Here is a 21,753-nt window from a genome sequence, read left to right on the forward strand (position 1 = left end):
ACAGGCAAGGTGACGACTGTAGTACCGCTGCAGTACTGTCAAGAAAATGTCAGAAAATGGATGGATGGAGGGATTCATATATTTTCATATATATGAAAAAAAATGTGGAGAATCCCTCCATCCATCCATTTTCTGACATTTTCTTGACAGTACTGCAGCGGTATTACAGTCGTCACCTTGCCTATTCCCACGTCCAGGGTGTTGTGCGCACAGTCTGCGGCACAGTGGCGCTGCTGCACCCCTGTTGGCTCAGTTCTACTATGCTGTACTCCTCCTCCACCCTCGCGACGCCAACCCACAGCAACATGATACCGGAGACGACGCGGTCCAAACAAGCTTGCAACTAAATGAGGCGTTCCCATCCGCCCAGTCTGTCTGTCTGCCTGCCTCCCTAACTGAGCTCCAAAGCGTCTAGAACAAGCGCAGTCGAATGCCCCTGGGAAGATCAGTTCAAGAGATATGCGTACCTCCCTCCACCGCTTGCAGCCGCTCGAGTGACATTTTTCCGGGCGCGGAAAGATAGAAAACTCACTGCGCCTGGGCAAATTCATCTCTTTAAGACCAAGAAATAAAGTGGGACGCAGAAGAGGACGACGAACTCGCTAGCAGTTGGCTAACGGCGATAGCATTTAGCACCTACCTCGCCAAGCTAATTGGCTAACGTGTAATTACATGGGAACGTCCTGTTTGCGGCGCAGACGGCGGGCGACATAATTTGGTGTGCATCCGAGGATGGTGAACGGATGATCTAAAGACAAATGCGTCGTTTTAAGCGGGATGTTTTTGTCTTCAGCCAAGTTTTTACAGCATGACACAGACGTCTAGTGGCTAGCATGTCAGCTTGTCGAGATGGCTTGTTTTCGCAAATGCGTTTTATTTACGCCAAACAACTGAAACGCTTAGTTTTCTTGCAGGATTCAATCACGGTCCGACGTTAACTTTGGTGTTCACTAGACACTGACCGCACAGAAGCGACTCTATGCGACCATCAAATGTATAGCTATACGGTAGAAAGAGTATTTACACGAATTGAGCTGACCCGAGGATAGAATAAAGAAACATTGATGCGGTAGCTGCAACAAGAAGAGGAACAAGGACCAGAAAGTACACCCAAGTGTGTGGATTAGCTTCAAGTGAAACCGCAAAGTCGAGCTATACGATCATACCTGTGGGCCGAACTGCAACGATGCAGTGTCTAGCAAATTTCGCCTTTTGCCTGACTCTTCTCCTTACTCCAGTGGCTGGTAAGTGGCTGTGTAAATATCGTCTTGTAAATATTTTTTCTTCTTTTACTGAAGTACACGTCAAACATCACTTGGCGTTGTTCCGTTATAAGGTCTACAATGCACAATTTCTCAAATCCCTCAAAATGTCAAGTTTCTGGATGACAACCCCCCTGCATTTCTGCACTGTTCCATGGAGCTCATCTCGTTGTTGCCCAGTAGCCTTCACACATAATTCATCTTGTGCGCAGAAGCAAACACCCACACTTTCTCCTTTTCACTCGTTCTGTGTACCAAGGCCTGGAAAAACACTGCCAAACATACTGCAGGCCTCGTCTGCCAAGTTGTGCCTCAAAGTCGTTGCTTAGTAGTCGGCAGCCTCCTCTGCAACTTGAGGTGCAGCCGACTCGCTTTGACGCTCGAGGAGTTTATCATCCATTTTGCTGTACCAGTAATGTAGGACTCAAAGAGTTGTCATCTGTGTCCTTCAACTATCTTCTCATACACACTGTTGACATGGCTCCAACATGGCCAGTTATGCGACTGACCAGTGATGTAGAATTGCTGCCTACGGTATCAGAGAATTTTTACAAGGATACTGGTATTGTCTCAAACTGTATTATCTGGTCTAGTGACTTTCTTCCGTCAGTATGGAAATCTACTGCATTAACTAGAGTCTGTGTTTGGTCACGGAAGAAAAAAATAACTTAGTAATGTAGCCAAATTCAGAATAGCCTCAGAGATGAAACTATACAATGCTGTGCAAGAATACTTTGTTATTAGGAAATGTTTCCAGTTTAGTGAAAACTGGTTTGGTACTCTTTAAAACATGTGCTGTACTGTACGTACTGTAAATCTATAGTTCAATGTATTGTATCATTGGCTATGACATTACAGTATGAAGAAGGCAACTTCCGCTCAGTTGTGTTGGCAACTCAATTTCGAAGTATGTGCTGTTGCACGAGTTTGACATTTTAATGCGTTCTCTTCTGTCCTATACATGTTGGCTGTTGCATTATGCACAAGGTTTTTTCTGGGTCTAACTGATACATGTAGGTCGAAACCAGGTAAAGAAATTCTCAAATCTTATTTTGCATTACAAATGGATGTATTACATTGATACCTAATTTTATTTGAAAGCAAGCAAAGTTTTGGTGACGATATGAGCTTTGTGTGAACATGTTTTTGTGTATTTTAGATGCAGTATCTGGTTGAAATCAGTGAATAATAATTGTAACATCGTGACAAGTGGCCACTGTTTTTGTGGAATTTCCTACACCCTCCCCCCAGAAAAATTGAAAGAGCATTTCAAATGCCTGAAAAATCTGCCATAACAAATTAATTGAGGAGAAACTGAGTTCTAAAATACACAACCTATTATACAGCCCAAAGTGCTTTCTCACAAATAATGTTTCATAAGCGATACTTACGTCACACTTTTAGGGCAAGTGATGCCGTTTGAAACGTCAGGGTAATTTTGACACATTAACTTAGTGAAACCCCCAGAATTTATAAACTTATTTGTGGATGTTTTTAATCTTGTCTGCCCTTCAGAAAAGGGGTTCCACTACTAGCAATCCGATTCACAACATTAAATGTACACACGATATTTATAGTTCTCTGCGGCTGTTAAAACTACCGTTGGAGAATATTTTTGTAGTACCTATACTTAATTTATTCATTTTTCTTGCTCTGAAAATATTAATTGGTCACATCGTTGTTCTGGCAATTAGTAATAGTGTTTCAATTTGAAATGATTACTAATATCTTATTTATGGTTATTCTGTTGCCGGGTCCTCTTTTTTTATATTCTGTGATGCAGCGTGCCAATCATCTGCCATATCTGTTCCAGTTATGTCTGTAGGTCATCTGTAAGATCTTCGGATTTGGAGGGTTAAGAAGTCCCCCTGTGCACAAAAGTAAAAAAAAACAAAAAACTGTCATATGTTGGATAGTCTGCATCTTCACTCATACAGAGTTGCCTTTGGCAAAGCACCAAACCTTTTGAAATTCAGCTCATCTCGCATCATACATGTCTACAGTCTTTTCTGTATGGGTCGAGACTACAATATTCAATTGTGCCGTTGATTATGAGGGGTTGTATTTTGTATTAAAAAATTAAAAGGACATCACCATCTAACAGGATGAACCATAGTTTTGAAACACCCAGCTCACACCTTGTTATGGCAATGTAACTACCTGTGGCACGACAGTTAATGGGCGTGTCTTTTTATTTAGCATCTTTGCAATGCAATTTTCATCCTCACTCATACTAAGGCTGCACGATATATTGTTTGAGCATTTGCAATGTATGTGTGCGCAATACTCACATCGCAGCATCTGCTGGGATGTTGGTGGACTCTAATTTACAGTAAATCAACACTTTAAAATTGACCAGCAGAGGTACCTGTTTGGACATACAAGCTTAGCACTAATTTTGTAGTAAATTATAACACTTCAAACAACACAGAGAGCAGCCCAAAATGTTGTATTCTTATCTCCTTATATAATTCTAAAAGAGGACATGGAGAAAAAAAATGTTCACCTGCTGCATTTTCTAATTCCTTCTTCAGATTCAAACTATTGTAGGCAGACACCCCGCAGCTGCATGAGTGTGCAAGGTCCGTAGAGGAACACTGCATCAATGGGAGGGCATGGTTTCTTTGATTATTTTGAAATACACTATATAATTATAAAAAAATATCACTAGGAAAATGATTTGCACCCAAATGCTTCAATCAAAACAACATACAATCACATTGTGATGATATGGAATTTATTTAGTTTTGTTCCTATAAGAGTAGCTAAAATATTTTGTTAACATAGAGCAAGTAGGATGGCAAAGTTATATTCACCGTCATTTCTGTCATAGTGTTAGATTTTTTTCTGTCTTGATATATTGTTTTTTTTTTTTTTTTTTTGCATGTTTGTAAATTTCATTTTAGTTATTGCTGTGTTCTAATGACTAAATATATATGATTTTGTGTCGGTTTTTTTTTTTTACTGTTTTCATTAGAAATAAACCTTGCATATATTTTTATTTTCTTTTGGCAATATTGTGATTAACTGGATTGGAATAATGAAACCATTTATGAGCATTACTTTACTATGTTTTGAACAAATATTCCTAGGATTGAAGCAAATTAGATTATCACACTAGTGTCCGTTATGCTGCAACAAAGTTGGTCTTTCTATTTTGATGTTTACCCTCATCCAAAAATTGTTGTTTTTGGATTTAATATTTGCGTTATATCACACAGGTTGTTTTGGGTTTGATTCTGTTTCCCTCCAAGCAGAGAAATGTGGTACAGAGATGAAAAATTAAAACGCATTGACAATTTCGAGGTCACTGATAGTGTAGTGGTACACACGCCTGACTTTGGTGCGGGCAGGGAGGGAACATTTTAGGGTGAAGTCCGCCTTTTGCCAAATGTTAGCTGGGATAGGGTCCAGCAGTCCTGCGACCCTTGTGAGGATAAGTGCCTTGGATAACGGACATGGACAATTTCCAGTATAAATTCTGAGGAAGAGAGATTTAAGTAAAATCACCTGTGCTGACAATATAACCACAGTTCCCATATGAATTCCTTATCATCGTATTATTATTATTAATGCTAATGTGACAACCTGGATGTCCGTTTAGATGTGCACTCATTTGAAAAAAAAATGGGTCAAATCATGACAGATATGGCAAAAAAAATCATTTGACCTTTGTATCTTGGGGTATGACATGGTATCTTTAGCAAAGCTGGAAAATCTGAAATTAGCAGTCATCCAAGATAATATTCTAATAGCTGAAACAAGTATGTGTACTAATTCAAAACTCGTCTTGAGTTTCTTGTGATTACATAGCACGCATCAAATGAAATGCTCCAGCAATGAATATACTGTATTCCGATTACATGAGCCTTATGATTAACTAACTGTAACAGTCAATTACCTGTTCTTTATTGGAGACGGTTTTTTTGACAGACACCCCAGAATAACAACAACAACAATAAGAACAATGTCATATTTTTCGAGATTTACAGGTTTTCCGTCTACGTGGATTTAAAATGTGAACTTCGTTACTATTTCAACTCAAGCCACTACACAGGAGGACCAAATATATCTCGGGATAGTCCTGGAAGAGAGCACGACTCCGATTTAAATCAAACCACTGTGACAATAAAAGAGAGTTTCAAAGACAAGAGCTGATTGTTTGGTTAGCTGTGATGACTGCTGTCACAGACAAATTACTGATATGAGGCCCCGTAGCTCAGTGGTTAGAGCACTGGTTTGGTAAACCCGGGGTTGTGGATTCGTATCCCACTGTGGCCTCCACTCCCTGAGAAGGCTTGCGTCAGGAAGGGCATCCGGCGTAAAAATTGTGCCAAACATATATGTGCGTTCATCTGAGATGATACGCTGTGGCGACCCTGAGCGGCACAAGCTGAAAGAAACTTACTATGTTGCTATGGTAAAGAAGATTTAAAAAAAAAAAAAAAAAGCTGTGAAAGTGGAATATGCTTTTGAAACAAAAGAGCAAAAGAAAAAGCCATCCCCTCCCTAAAAAAAATGTACTTCCATTCTGAGAAGTGGTGATTTCTAAAGTCTCAGAAATTCCATTGTTGAACAGCTGAATATAAATGTCCCAAAAATGTAGGGAAATAGTATAAAACTATTTTCTAGGTGTGTATTTGTGTATATATTATTGACGAACAGTGTTTTGTTGCCCAGTTACTGCATGTCTATTGCAGGAAGAAACAGTTTGCCAATAAACTGTAACAACATTTGTAATAATAAAAAATGGTTAGTGGCTGAAGAGACCCTTTACAATTTTCAATAATTATTTCCATATTTAGTGTCTTTCCAATGGGAAGTTGTCTGAAGGGCCTTGTAGCCGGCTCCACACTGTATTTCATGATGTAGCCTATGCTCGATAGTGCAATTGAGAGCTAACAAGATAAAGAGAGGTGTTATTTATGTGCTCACACCACAGTTGAACATCATATTGGTAATTACAGGTGGCTTGTCAACTGATTTTCTGGAGTTAGCATCCTCATACACGCACATAATTTGCTGTTTTCATCTTTTTTTGATCGCATGAACTATGATGCACTAATGCATTAGACTATTTGATGCTTTCATGTAGCCTGGAAGATTGTACAGATAATTACTATATTTATCCAGTTTTACCAGTTTTGCTCCAGTTTGTGTGTATTTGTGCTTCTTTATTCACTCATTAATCACAAATCCATAAAGGAGCCCTTCTTACTTTTTACAATCATGTCTAATAAGTGAAGACGTCTATTCTAGATTTGGCATTTTTATTGTGAACTCAAACTAATGTCTATATATTCTCACATATTTCAATTTTACGTAACCAAGTGTGAACAAACCATAAAGAGAACAGTTCTAATTTTAAATTACTTTTGTGCTGATTAAACATTTTTTATGATAGTAGCTGTAATTTGCAGGGTTGCAGAACGGCACCATATATTATGCATGGTTTTTCTGACATTTTATCCCTATGTGTGTTTACGCAAATGAGGTAAACAAAGAAACAGCTCAACGTTACAAACTACAGCCATGAAAATATATTGATACACAAATACCTTTAATGATGTCACTTGGAAATTCTGAGGAATATGTAGATTCATAATGAAACACCAATACAAATATATTGCAGATGAAGTAACGCTATGATGTCATGTTTGTATATTATTGCGCTAACTTCAGCACTAAAGTGTGCACCTAATTTGTGAAAGTTTTTTTTTTTCCTCTCATGCTTCAAATTATAACAACCAACACCACATAACTGTGTTCACGTTTTTTCTTCGGATACTGAACGATGGAAGCGCTGCATTGTCATTTGTAATTTTAGTGGTTTGGCTGAGAGAGCCACTGATCGAGGATGACTCAGAATCACTGAAGTGTCAAGTGCAATAGATGTTGAAGAATTTTTCTCTGTGACATTGCATCAGTATCACTTAGGAAACCAAAATAAGATGGCATTACGAGTGCTTTGTTTCCATAACATTTAGTACTGCCGCCACATCACATGATCATTACTATGTGAGAAGAGACGAATGTTATTGCTGCCTGAAACACTCCAATGAAGGTTGAAGTATGCAATCTGGATAACGGTGCGTCTGTGCATGTGCGTGTGAATGATCACAGTTGCGTTATGCAGAAAAAAAACATGTGACATTGCACTCATTCACACTAACTTTATCTGTATAGATGTGGCCATGGGCTAAATCATCTGGAATCACCTAACCACCACACATGATCCATTACGAGTTTAAAAAAATAGGCCATTTTTAAGTTCCATTGTCATGAATTGCATGATTTTTAGTATGTTATTAATGAAAAAATGGCAGCCGGTATGAACCCAGCCGTTTTTTCACCACAAAACATGATTTTGACGTACATGGCTTTTTGTAACTCCCGCCATGAAAATCCTCTTGAGGAATTTCTTTTCGGGAAGAAGCAGGAAGTGGCGTACATGGCAGGACCGCCCTCAAGTGGACTCGTTTGTTTCTATTAGTTTTACTTCCGGGAAAGTAGCTCGTTGTTCCTTCGTGTTAGCCAAAATCCCGGCTTGTTGTATTGCTGGATATTGCTCAAACACTCGGGACGATGGATTTGCTTTTCATACTTTCCCAAATGATCTGGTTCGTCGTGAAAAATGGATTGCACAGGTGCAGAGGACGAGAGCTTCGTGGGTTCCAAATGACAGGTAGGTGTGTATACAGAAAACAACAATAGTTGGGGTTGGGCGTAATCCATAAGTAGGGGTGCTACATGTGTTGTGTGCATCGAAAGGCTTCCATGCAGCAGCCGCTGATGGACGGCCTCCGCAGGCCTTGTGGCTCGCCACCAGCCTTTTCGACAAGGCCGAGCCGGCCTCGTGGATCGCCACCGGCCTTGTCGACAAGGCCAAACCGGCCGCTGGCCTTGTCAACACGGTTTCGGCCAGGATGGCTCGTCGCAGTGCTGGGCCGTGATGGCTCATCTCTGCCGCGGAAGTGGATCAGACGGGAAGGCAGTTTGGCCGCAGCGTCCTCGTTGCTCGCGGGCGGCATTGTTTTTTTTATCACCGCCGGGCAGAGGTGGATCAGGTGGGGAGGTGGTTTGGGCGTGATCCGCATATCATCTAAATATGGCTCGAAACGATAGGGTAATATTGCCCCGGTCACTTCACCCGGTTGTGAGATGTTCTCTTCTTCGAAAAGAGCTTCCCTGTCAGAAGGAGCGTGTTCGTCTCCCATAGTAAGGGCCACAGCGTTTTTTCAATGGTGAATGTCCGGGTGACGTCATGGGTAGTAGATGCAGCCAATATGGCGACCACTTGGATGTGCAACTTTGCGCATGGATGACGCGCTCTCCCCTCATATTTATTTTTTCATATAGACATTGAAGTGAATAATGTTATCTGTATTTTTCATTACAATATCTATTTTAGAATGTTTAATGGGATGACACTTGGGCTTTAAGGTAACCACATTTTTTTCAGTTCTTTAATTCCATGTTGAAAATGTTTTGCAAGTCACAAATTGTAACAGGTGCATCCAAAAAAAAAATAATGTTCCCTGATGATGAAAGTCAGGAGTTCTCCACATAACTCATGATGTTACATTGAATTTGATCATTGAATGGCCATGGTACTGACAAGGACATGGGGTGCAAAAGTGGTGATTATTGTAGTACACAAAAGCATAAGCAATGTTAATTCTTTTGGTCCACCTCTGTTTCTCTTTGAGATGGATGATGAGTAGGATAATGCAATTTAAATTTTAGAGTTGGGCATTGAGATTCAAGAGCTGATTGGAACCGGGATTAAGATGCCGATTCTTCCGACTAGTTCAAATTTAAAAATTTTCAGTTTGCAGTTTTGTTGCCTGCAGTCTGCTGACCCCAAAGAAGAAAGTGGCGAAAACCAACAAAGGATGCGGTCGAAGTCATTTTTGTGCCAAACTGTAACGACGAACAAAATAGTTTCTTCACTTTGAAATAAATTACCAGTAGCCTTAGTGCAACACTTGGAATAGATTATGTGGTCCAGAGGAGTCATTCGTGATGTGGAGAAGTCTACTATGTTCGCTCCCTCTCAGAGCTTCAGCCTAAACTGCATAGAACTTCAGTAAGGTCAGTTGGGTAAGTGTGAAACAATAAAATACGTCTATGCAAACAGAAGCAGATAACATGTTAATTGCTGGGTTGCACTCTTGTGCTGATGGTTTTTAGCATTCATTTTAGTCTACAAACTAATTATGAGCTGATAACGGACACAAAAATACAAATGATTTTACCATACTGGAAAGAAAGGAGAAAGTCGCATTTCGCTTAACATTAAGATAAACCTTCACCAAGGGTCAAGCTTGCAACTTTAAACCACAATGAATTAGGACAAAATTGACATTCGACTTCACTCACTCGTATTTGACAGTCGCAAATTTAATTTTTATCTGAAATGAGTACTTACAGCCTGTACAAGATGGAAAGGCCTCATAGCAATGATATCTTTTCTTTCCAAGGTTGTGAGACATGGAAGTGTAGTACATTTGAAAGCTATTATGACGTTAGGGTTTTTTTTCATAAGAAATTTGAGGATATTACAGGAAATCAACATAGTTATACAGTTCACTGGAACCGCTATAAAATTGACTTCTATGTAACAGACATCACATAAAATGGAACATGGGAACTGAACAGTGTGTCCAAAACTAATTTCCATTTGTCACTTAAAATGTGATTGGGGAAAATTTCATAGTTCCAGAATTGGTCACAGTTGTATATCAGCGCTGTGGCACAATGCAAACAGAGAATGAGACTGACTTATTTCAGTGTCACAGTTGTACAATAAAATTAAACCATGCCTACGTGACGGCCTTGTTGAATGTGCGGCGTTAAAGTGGTGGGCATGTGGCGATATCTGTCATCTATCTTTGTGATATCCCTATCTGAACACGTGATCGAAAAATTGGGATCGATCATGCGGTTTTCAGCTGACACAGATCATATGTTTGTGTATTCAAATATATATAGAGAATATGTGTGTGTGTGTGTGTGTGTGTGTCCATCCATTTTCTGCGCCGCTTATAAACCCAAGTCATGCTTATAACCCAAGTCATGCAGTTCAAAGGAATTGCTACTCAAGACTTAGGGCTTGTATGTTGACTTTTGACCTCGATGAAAATAATACAACATTCTCTAAGAAATTCTCTCATTATTTTAGCATCCAATAAAATAGGTCATTTTTGGTGCTCGTGAATGACATGAAACAGGAGAGGTTTAGTGTGATTTGATTTCAGACTAAATGTTTTTGCACAATATATGTTAACTTGCCACTGTGTCGTGGGATGTGAGGGATCGGGGTAAAATTACCATTGTATAAATAACGTTGGTCTACTTCACTAATATGATGATAGACCTGCAGAGTGTCTGTTAATTACGAGTAGCAACAAATGTGTGGCTTTAATATGAAGCTGACAAGAACAATGCCCAATCATTTAGCAGCAATAACATTACGGGTGGTTTTGCTCAGTCTAGTCACTGTGAAAATACAGTAGTAGTACAAAGAATGTTTCTCTTATTCCTAGTCAGATAATAAATCCTCAGCCATGTAATGTAATGTAATGTACTTTGTCACAAAATGCTGAAAGCCAGCTGCTTCAATTAAGAGCCACAAAGGCTATTTCTTTTTAATTCATGCCTTATCTTTAATGCAAAGTAAATGTAAGAATTCAAAATGGAGGGGGGGTTAAAACTAGGAAACATGCACGGAGGGGCGGTGAACCATATTTGGGATAGTCTACTGGTGAACACCATTGTGTTTTGCTTCACCCTCCCCCATTATGGTGTAAAAGCACACCACCTCAGTCACTCACTCATCTGTGTTTTCATCACATATTTGTGAAAGTTAGCCTGCTGAGGGTGGCTGGGGAAGGGAGGAGGAAGCCAGGTTCTGGTGCAAAAGCATTGTGGTCAGTAATTCTGGTCCTACGATTTGAGGGCAGTCTGAACTCTGGGATTAGCAAAAATGTACCAGACCCAGACAGGCTGAGTAGTAGTGGTGTTTTTAGGGGGTGGCAGTCGTTATGCAACAGATGGGACGGATTAAGCACGTACTTGCCCCTACTCATCTCTCCGATCCTTCATCCTTAAACAGGTTTGGGATATTGGGGGTGTCAGCAAAGGCCCCTGAATTCAACCCATCCCACCTCATCAACGAGAATATATCCAAACAACAACCGTAGCAGGTAGATTAGAGCTAGTCAATAGCTTGACTTTCCGCAGCAATTGAAACTTCAGTCACGACTATGAATAATAACCTAAAAAAGGATATTTCAGGAATCGTAAAGCATTGAAATTTAGTAGGTGCGTGCAATCATTTATCAGGGAGGTGTGTGTGTTGGTTTTGGCTGCACTTTTTTCATTCTCCCAGATTAAAAAAAATAATAATTTTGTAAACAAAATCCTAATGTGGATATGAGATTCAACCAAGGGTTTTCCTTTTCTGCTTTAATCCCTACTATCCTGTGTAAAAACAGTAAAACATCCTATAGGCTTATTTGAAATCTTGGAACTGTTCACAGAGTCCCTCAAGTCTGGACATATGGGCAAAAATATGTTTGACAAATGACATTTTCTGCAACAATTTATTCAGCTGTAACATTAATTAATGTCTTTAATATGGCTTCCTAAATTTTTTATGCAAAAGGTTGAGCCGTTTTCCAAGCTGTACGTGGACGCAGTGCAATAACAGCCCGTTGCCATCAAGTTGTGGAACAGACTGTAGTATTCTAAATGTAACATCTTGCCTCTCTCCTATGAGCTTTGGCAATAGGGTCAGATTAGATCTGTTGTTTTTCAGCAATGAGGCTGAGCGGAAGGGGGTTGTGTGAGGGGGAGGGCGGGAGCACCAAGGGCCAATTCGTGGGAGGAGGGTAACTGGGCTGGCGTGGGGGATAGATGGTGTAGCGCAGGGTGAGTATTAACAAATATCTGGGCCATGGGTAACCACTAAGTGCCAGCCACTGTCCAATGAGCAGTCTTGCAGCAGAGAACTACTCCCAAACCTCTCTCTCCTCTCTCTCTCCTCTCTGGTCTCTCTCTCTCTCTCTCGACTCTTCTCTCAGCTCTCCTCCCTTCTCCTCTCTCTCTCGGTCTCAATGTGTCTAAGTCTCGTCTCGTCAAGTGCTCACAGTCGTCTCTCTCCGTGTCCTCTCAGGAGGAAGGGTGGCTCGGTCTCTCTATCAGTCTCTCTCAGAGTCCTGGGTCTCCTCATCTCTCTCTCGTCTCAGGATCTATCTCTCTCTCTTCGATCCTCTTGACAAATACTCTCTCGTCTCTCTATCTCTCTACGTAGACTCTCTCTGCTCTCATCTCTCCTCTCTCTCGTCTCATCTGCTATCTCAATCTCTCTCTCTCTCAGAAGTCTCTTCTCTATCTCTCTCTCTCTCTCTCCTCGAAGCCTCTCAGCTCTCTGCTTCTAGCTCTTCTCTCTCTCTCATCTCTCCTCTCTACTCTCTCCTCTCTCTCTCTATCTCTTCTCTCTCTTCTCTCTCTCCTCTCTCTCTTCGCTCTCTCTCTCTTGTCACGCTTCACTGGTCTTGCTTGCATGCTCTAACCCCCTGTCCAGGACAACAGTGTCTCCCGAGCAAAACCAGGAACAGAGTCTGCCATGGCCAATCAAAGATAAACGCTGGGATTGGCATCCAACTAGAAATGCTCCTAAGAGATTGAAAGAATTTAGTCAAAGAACCAACCTCAGTCAAGCATAGCTTCAGAAAAACCAATGACACCAGGCCTGCAGTGGTGCAGTTGTAGTTAGAATTGGAAATAAGTAAAGCCTTGTTCCATCCATGGCTCACGTTTATTCTCTATGCATTTTATTTAAGGATGGCCTAATCCTTCACCTGTTTCTTTTGTCGTTAATACATGTGTGTATGCAATTATGTATAGTATACAATTTGAAACTTTTGTCGCATTTCCTTCACTGTGATGTTATTAGATGTGCCAACATTTCATACGTGCTCAGAAATGTCCTCGTCATACATGGTTGCTACGGAGTGGCTATTTAGTGAGCTGTCTCGGGGTTGTTTCTTTAGACCTGGTCGCAGTAGCGTACATTGACGAAGAACCTGCAGGGTGCTTCATATTACTATAATTAAATATGATTGGATTTCAAATTTACATTCAAGAATAGAGAGGAAATATCCATATGTGAGAAAGATAATTGATACTTAAGGATTCCTGTCAAAAGTATCACTAGCAAATAAGGTCAGTGTTTGTTTTACCGTCTCGGGTGTTGTCACTGGCTGTGCACTTCCTTCCATTGTTCCTATATATTTCCTCCATTGCAGCATGTATCCTGATGTCCGCCACCCCTCCCTCCTGTTGGACATTTCCAGTAATTTCGAAGTATACTCAAGGAAGTGAATCCAACAAAAAAAAAGTATTTTTGTCTAACCTATGTTGTGCAGGGTCTTTGGTCTTACGAGAAGATTTGGGAACTTTTATCAGACATTTAGTAGCTTTGTTTTTCCCCAAAGAGCTCCCCATAGGTTCAAAGAGTAATTGTGATTTTAAAAAAAATTCAATGTGGTGAATAGAGATGGACAGCAGTAAACATGACTTGAGATATACTGTCATAATGACCATGTCAGAAGGTAATGCAATTAGGTGCAAAACACAACCATGCATTCTAACATATCTAGAAAATATATTTTGTGTACCACTGCTGATGTAATGACAATGGATCTACTGTAAATGCGGTAGTGTTTTTCGTAGCGATGCCGTAGTAGATATGAGTTCTGTGGAATTACTTTATTAACAGGAAATGATATACCGTATGTTCCGCACTATAAGGCGCATAGAATAGACGATACAGTAGAGGCTAGGGTTACGTTATGCATCCATTAGATGGAGTTTCACTAAAGGCTCAATATTGATCCATATATATGGCACACAGGATTGTAAGCCACACTGTCGGCTTTTGAGAAAATTAAAGGCTTTTAGGTGCGCCTTATAGTGCAGAAAATACGGTAAATTAAATTCATCGGTTTGAGGGTGAAACCGTCGCCACCATTAAAAAAAAATAAGAATAAAAATAAACATGTCCAATGTTTGAAGTAACACTTAAGCTTCTTTTTGGCCACACTAGAAGCACTAAATGGGCTCAATCTGATGGATTTTTATGTGGATGGAGCATGAGAGAAAACCCTGACTACCAACCTATCCACTACCCACTCAGGATAGCTTGACCTTGGGTAGAACACATCCACCCCTGCCTCCAGAACAGGCGTCAGCTCACCAAACAGAGGAAAGGGAGGAGCTGTTTATTGCGCATACAATATAACATCGTGTTTCTTATCTCAGATTATCCACGCTGCTGTCTACAGTATGTACACAGAACCACACACAGACTTTGGCACAAGCTATTCCATTCTGCCTTCATTTTGGCTCTTTTCAAACGGTCGTCAGGATTGTCGCAGATTTCAGAGCAGTGCTTCTCTATTGCAATAACTCATGGGGCGTTCATTGTCACCTCACCAATCAAAAGGCTACTACGTATATGTAATTATGTTTGTTTGACATGACACGTTATTAGGCCATGTTTGGCAAATTGGTCTGTAATTACTTCCATTCTAAATATATTAGCCACTGATTTTAATTTGACGATGACTACTTTTGGTAAGTAGTGGAATTGAAAAAAATTTCCTTACCTGACAGGAGGTGCTTTGATATGTACAATGAGCATGATTTGTAAATTAGCTCTCACAAACATACTGGATTGTGATGTCCCCTCTCTCTGTGCTTTTTTATCGGTTCTGACCTTTAGGCAAGAATTTAATTGACAGTTCTAGTGATTTTTGTCCGATCAGCAGCAAACAAGGTAACATTTTCTGGAAGTCTGTGAGTAGAATGTCATTTGCACAAGTGACGTTTAGACATGTGCTTGATTTTCAGAGCATTTTGTCTTTTAAGAATGACTGCTTCAAGTGTGCAAGTCACTGATGGTGTAGTGGTACACACCCCTACCCTTGGTACCGGCGTGGGATCAATTCCCGCTCAGTAATGGTCTCGATATCTGTCGTCCGACTGAGTGGCGACCAGTTCAGGGTGTAATCTGCCTTTCGCCCGAAGCTAGCTGGGATAGGCTCCAGCTTTCCCGTGACCCTTGTGAGGATAAGCGGCTTGGATAATGGATGGATGTTTCCAGTGTACTGATAAACAGTGATACGATTTTTAAAGGCTATACTCGTAAAACGTGTTCTTTGTTTACAGCAACCCAGGCATTATCGTCAGGCAGTATTCAGCCTTATTAAGACAAATATCTGACAATTAACAGGACAAAATCAACAAGACTCCCAATAACACCAAACTCATGGACTCATTCATGGAGGTCATATCCCAGATTACCCTATTCCTATCGGACATATTACATATTTAGGTACTATCCCATGAAATCTCACAGAGCTAACCAATCTAAATGACCAACGACTTCTGGAAAAAAATCTCAGCGGACTTAAGACTGTGCAATAAATAAATAAATAGATTTGAATTGACCTTCCTAATGAATATATAAAATCATTACTCGTCGTGTTAAATATTGATGAAGAAAATTCTATTAAACTAGAAACACAAACAAGCCATTAGCATTCATCTGTGGCCAAATCTGATTATAGAATATATCAAATTGGAAAAAGTATCAGGAGAACAAAAAAAAAAAAAAAAGCAATTACCGTTTTCCCCGCACTATGAGGCGGACTTAAAAGCCTTGAATTTTCTCAAAAGCCGACTGTGTACCTTATAATGAGCGGTAAAGAGGAATTCCAATCCCACGCAATTTTTGTGTATGAAGACCCCAAAATGGCTCCTTTCAAGAGACACACTTATGACTATTCAATTTGAACACTGAAGAAGAACTCAAGGGTTTTGTGGATGAGGGTTAAACTGATAAAGTGAATTTTTCTTTTGTGTCTTCAACTGAACAAGGTTGATCATATTGTGAATATGAACATTAATGTGTGAACTACGTTCAGTTATTGTTATTATATTGTTATTGCTTTGCACTATTTTTTCTAAAGTTACTACATTGTGATTTTGCTAACATTTGATTTCTTGTAGCGGTATCAGACTTTCTTTGATCTCTACTGTATCGAGGAATAATTCCTCTCTACTAAATGCTAAAAACATTTCACTACTACATTACCTTGGTAAAAACAATAAAACAACTGTTTATTCATTATGAGAGTGAACATAGAACGCTTGACACAGCGGATTAATAAAGTTCGTTCTGCAGCGATTGCTATTTTATTGTCATTTCAACACAAAACCCTGAGCTCCTCTAACATTCAAGAGCGAGCAGCAGACTTTACAAAGATATTTAACGGACATGTAGCAAGGAGAAGCGAGGCACAAACACCAGTTTATTATTTGGAACAGACCTTTATGTTTAAAAAAAAACAGACACTCAAGACCTTATTGAACTGAAATTCATGCGGATTATCCCGTGATGTCAGACAGATCGCACTGCATGCCTTCACAAGCTGTTAAAAAGCTTTAAACATGAAGAACCCGCCTCCTCCCAAACACTCTTTACACTTCTGTATGCCCACTACTCAGCATAATAAACCATCCACTGTCAGTCCTTTCTCATTCATGATCAACATGTATCTCATGGGATGTTAAGTGTTAGGCCACTGCTGCTTCACAAGCTTCTTCTCCTTTATTGTTAGAGCAATATAGCGACCCCCAAAGGTCTGGCATCTGAACTGATCTCTGCAAACGGCTCTGCGTGGACGTCAGAAACGGCTTCTTCTTTACAGCGCAGGTTTTTTGAAAACGGCATAGAAAATAGTCTGATGGGAAAATATGCACCTCGTGTGGATGTAGTCTGAGTTTGACTGACTTATCTGTTTTGTTGACATTCCCTTTAGCATTTCATCTAGAGGATGCATAACGTAACCCCAGTCATTACTGTAGCTTCTATTCTATTCTAGCTATTCATTGAAGACGCGCTTTATACTCCGATGCGCCTTATATTGCGCAAAATACTGTGCATTGTATTTGGGTGCCTCCTGACAATACCAGGACTACTTTCCCAAGTATGAAAATGGACTTTGGATTTCTGTATTCTTTGTTGGCAAGGTTGTTGTTATGGTTTGATTATTTATTCTATTTATTTAGTTATCAATACTGTTGTTGTTATGATCTCGTTTTAATTTTTCTTTTCCCATACATTTTGGTTCGGTGTGCATGGTGAGAGGACAAATGCATGGAGTGGGGATTTTCTTCCCTTGTTTCCGCGTTTGCAATTCCAGTTTCTGTGGGGTGGGATGTTTTTCACTCAATCCCGATCTCGGTGATGGTGGGCTGAAACCACAGGGGTGACCTCTGTGGGAGTACTGGTTGTGTGATGGTGACTCGGCGATGTCCTGTGTTTGCCTGAGTGGTGCTGGCTGGCGACCCTACTGGGTCCTCTGCTCTGGCTGCTGGTGGAGGTGGTGGGGCCCCTTTATTACTCCTCGGGCAGGCTTCCTCCTCTTCCGTGCATTCCTCTGCACTTGCCTCCTCCTCCGTGGGTGGGCCGAGTGGTCCCCTGTGGGCTGTCGAGCCTAATGTGTTTTTTGTCCCTGCCTCTTCTGGGCATGGAGCCCACCTATCACACTTGGGGGTGCGTAGTTGGTGCCGCAGGGGTATGAGGGGGAGCCCTGGGTTTGGTGCTGTGGGTTTGGATGTGGCGGCCCTCTTTGTCTGTGGTTGTCTGGCCTGATAGGGCTGTCCTCCAGGTTTGTTTCTCTTAATCACTCACTTAGTACATACTCATGCCACTCATTGTACATACTTTCTCAATTATCACATCTGGGCACATACCCATGTCAAAGGGTGGGGCTGACGTGGGGTTTGAGGGGTGCAGGACCAGATTCCAGCATGTCTGTGCTATTAACGGGTCTGAATGGGGGAAAAAAACAAAAACCCGTCTGCTCTGCAGCACTTATGGTACCTTACTCATTTGCAATGAAAAAATATAGAAAAATCCCATCTTGTTTTAGTGAACTAAGCGTAGCAGTGTGAGTGAAATGTCAACACCTCTGTTTATTCAATGTTTAGCAAAGCACTGTGCCTTTACATGCATTTTACCCAAGTTCCCATTCCTCTGTCTCCTTATAGCGGCACAAGGCGAAGAGCGAGAATGTGCCTTCACGGACCAGCAACATCAGTGGGAGGTGGAGCGAGTGGCGGGGGGCGAGGGTCGTGTCTCCCCGGAGAATACCACCATCCGATGTGCCAAGGGTAGCCACTGCTTTGGATTGTGGGAGAAAAGTCCACCAGGCGAAGTACGACTCGTCAAACAAGGTAGGCCCTTTGACACAAATCACAATGAGGTGGTGTCCTTAGCTATACTGACAGTACATGGTACAAGTGACCCAATTCCATTTGGCCCAGTTCCAATATAGTGGCTGAGGGAAGTATTTAACACATCGCCATTTTTCTCATTAAACATATTTCCCAAGGTGCTACTGACATGAAAATTTTAACAGACATTAACAACTACTCAAGTAATCCATACATAAAAAAACTAGAATAAATCTTCTTCTTCTTTTTTCCTTTCGGGTTGTTCCGTTAGGGGTCCACAGCGTGTCATCTTTTTCCATCTATGTCTATCTTGTGCATCCTCCTCTAGAATAAATAAGATCAGAAATTAAGTGATGTAATAATGTGAAATGAAGTTGAACAAGTATTGTGCACGACAACTCAGGCGTGAGCATTTCACGGAAACGATCGTTCCGTTACCCTGTCGTTACCCAACCTGAGAAAACACGGAACCGAAAGTCCGTTTCCCAGATCTCAGGGCTTACTTTTAATAAAATTCGCCCACGTGTGGAAAGTAAAACAAGTTCTCAACGAAATACAACAATCTGTATAAAACGAACCTACATGAACCCCTTTATTTTTAATGATTAAAACGCCCAGCTTTGTCAGTGTGGTTTAAAAACGGCACCGGTTTCCGCTTCTGCGCTACGCATGGGCAAGGTCGAGTTATTCATATCCGGGTCACTCAAACGCTAGTCAAACATGTCGGTTGCTAAGCGTAAAAGACAAGAGACTGTGTCCCTAAAGACGTTCCAAAAGTGGACTATATCTGAAGAATTTATTGCCGGAACCAATGAAGAAGGTGAGGTGATAAAGCTGAGGTGCAGAATATGAATATAAAATCGTTTCCCAGGACAAAAATCAACGGAACCGAAAGGTGGGTTACCATACTTGCCGAAATCCTCATGCCTGCAACTGGTATTCAATACTTCATACAAAAGTGTTTGTATACAATGATCTCTTCAAGACACCTCCTGTAAGGAGAAACTAGTCGCATGCATTGCTCTGGTGTGATTCTGGCTCATTCCTCAACACAAGCAGTTTTCAAATGGTTGGTGGTTGGTTTTGTGGCATTCTTTTATGGACCTTGAGTTACAGTTTTTTCCATAGAGGTGGGTCATTCTAGCACAAAATTGAACAAAATACAGATTATGGGCCACATCTGGCCTGTTGACCAATTCAATCCCGCCTGCCAAAGATTGGTTACAGAATTGCCTAAATCATACCAAAATCATGACTACATTCATTGGACCTTTTCTGTAATGCAGAATGGCTCCACAAGGTTGTGGTGTATTGCCCACTGGTTCCACCAGATGCTGGGTCCAGCGATACAGTAATCCATCATTTTTCATTGTTAATGGGGTCCAGAACCCCCCGCGAAATGTCAAAAACCGCAAAGTAGGACCCCCAAAAACCACCATCCACACACAGCGCGGGAATTGTCATGTATGTGTATCTGTGTACCAGAATGGTTTCAATACATACATATTTAAGACTAAAATTACAGGAGTATACGTATTTTCTTAAATCTTTAATTTTAAAATGTTTGTTAATCTTTCCTGCGAAAGTCACATGACCGTGGTCGGGTAATGCGGGGGAGACTCCTTGGTGAGGAGAACAACAATGGTACTAAGCACCAGTTTGCTGCTCGGAAAGCTTTATTAGATCCTTTAAGCACTCAGCATCGACGTGTCCAGTCGTAATTTTGGTCACTAAAGACTTGTAGCCTCTCCCAGCCAACTTTGAGCGAGAGGCAAGATAGATCCTAGACTGGTCGCTAGTCAATTGCAAACACAGACAAACAAAAAACATTCACACCAATGCACAATAAGAATTTTCAATTAACCTTGCTGCCTGCCTTTGTCATAATTCATCAATCTGGTCAATGACCTCATTGATTAGCTCTGCAAAAGCCATTTACTCTTTACTGTGTAAAGTATATTTGAATCAAAAAGAGTTTATTTTTAGACTTGTTGTGTATTTTAGTACTAGTGCTAAAACTATCTGACTGCCTGTAAAGTTATTTAAAAAAAACAACAACATCAGATTGGATAGGCTCCAGCACTCATGTGACCGTTGTGAGGATACGCAGCTCGGGAAATGGATCAATGTCGGTGGTGTGGGACAGACAACATGTACGAGACACACGGGATATACCGCCTGGATCAGACTACAAGACAAATTTGGCATAATGCACTATGTCAGACTACTCCAATAAAATCTTGTATTCTGATACCGCCGCATCCCCTCTTTTACGATCACTGGGCTTTACCTTCCCACCTGAAACGCGAGCAGAACCACTCGTTACTGTTGCGACAACAACAACGGTGGATCACATCGTGTGTATTGTAAGAACAAATTGGGGGAAAAAATGTGTTGGCGGTCACCGGTGCTCGGGGGAGGACTTTCATTCAACAATTACTTGAGGTATGATTAAAATGATCCAATTTCTATTCAGTAATAAGTAGAATATAGAAATATGAATACATTTAGACCATTTAGAAATATTTATTTTTGGTACCATTTAAACATGTCGTGTGTTCTCACATTTCGCAATACAACATGAAAATACAAATTTGGACATCACTTAGTTGTGCACGTGGGGTACTTAAGTAAAAACATGACAGTTGTCTAGAAACACTGAAAAAGTAAAGCGCATGTAAACTTGATGTCTTGGAAATTGTCATAGATATGTGCACAATAACCTATTTGTGCATATGAAGTGCAAAAGTAAACACGATGACAGCTGTACTGTATCCTCAGAACATTTGACACTAATTCCCACTCATTGGAAATTACGCGAGTAGTGATAGTAGTTACATTCTTAGCGGACAGTCCCTCTGGGAATCCAATCATCACTTGTCACTCATTCTGCAAACTTCAGTGGTCCCAAAACCTCTGTCTTAAGTCTGTCTACTTTCTTTGGGACAATGACTTCTGTCACGTGTTTTCGTGTTGTTACTGCATATTGTGGTTCGAGTGCCTTTCATCTAATTCATGTGTCCTGGAGTTACGAGTAATCCAATATGAGCCCAAACGTCAGACTTAAAAGTAGAAGGCAATAGCTTGACACTGCTGCTACTGTGGCGCTTGTTTAGCCATTGTTGTTGCTTGGTCAGTCCAGCATACACCAATATAACGCCAATCACATGCAAAGCGC

The 21,753-nt window shown here is 40.7% G+C and overlaps 1 protein-coding gene across 2 annotated transcripts in view; it reads left to right on the top strand.

Moving 5' to 3' along the window:
- The first annotated feature begins 256 nt into the window (after positions 1-256).
- Positions 257-21,753, top strand: part of LOC133509540 (bone morphogenetic protein receptor type-2-like) — a 39,601-nt gene continuing 18,104 nt past the window's right edge. Inside the window, exons 1-2 of one of the 2 annotated variants that reach the window (XR_009797371.1) lie at positions 257-1,244; positions 18,390-18,575. Coding sequence is in view for 1 of the 2 variants with exons in the window: in XM_061836654.1 (XP_061692638.1) it covers positions 1,187-1,244; positions 18,390-18,575 (244 nt within the window). In the remaining variant the exon portion in view is untranslated. The remainder of the gene's footprint in view (positions 1,245-18,389; positions 18,576-21,753) is intronic. The other variant, XM_061836654.1, reaches the window with a different exon arrangement.

Source organism: Syngnathoides biaculeatus, chromosome 2 (assembly GCF_019802595.1).
Source record: "Syngnathoides biaculeatus isolate LvHL_M chromosome 2, ASM1980259v1, whole genome shotgun sequence".
Lineage (NCBI taxonomy): Eukaryota > Metazoa > Chordata > Actinopteri > Syngnathiformes > Syngnathidae > Syngnathoides > Syngnathoides biaculeatus.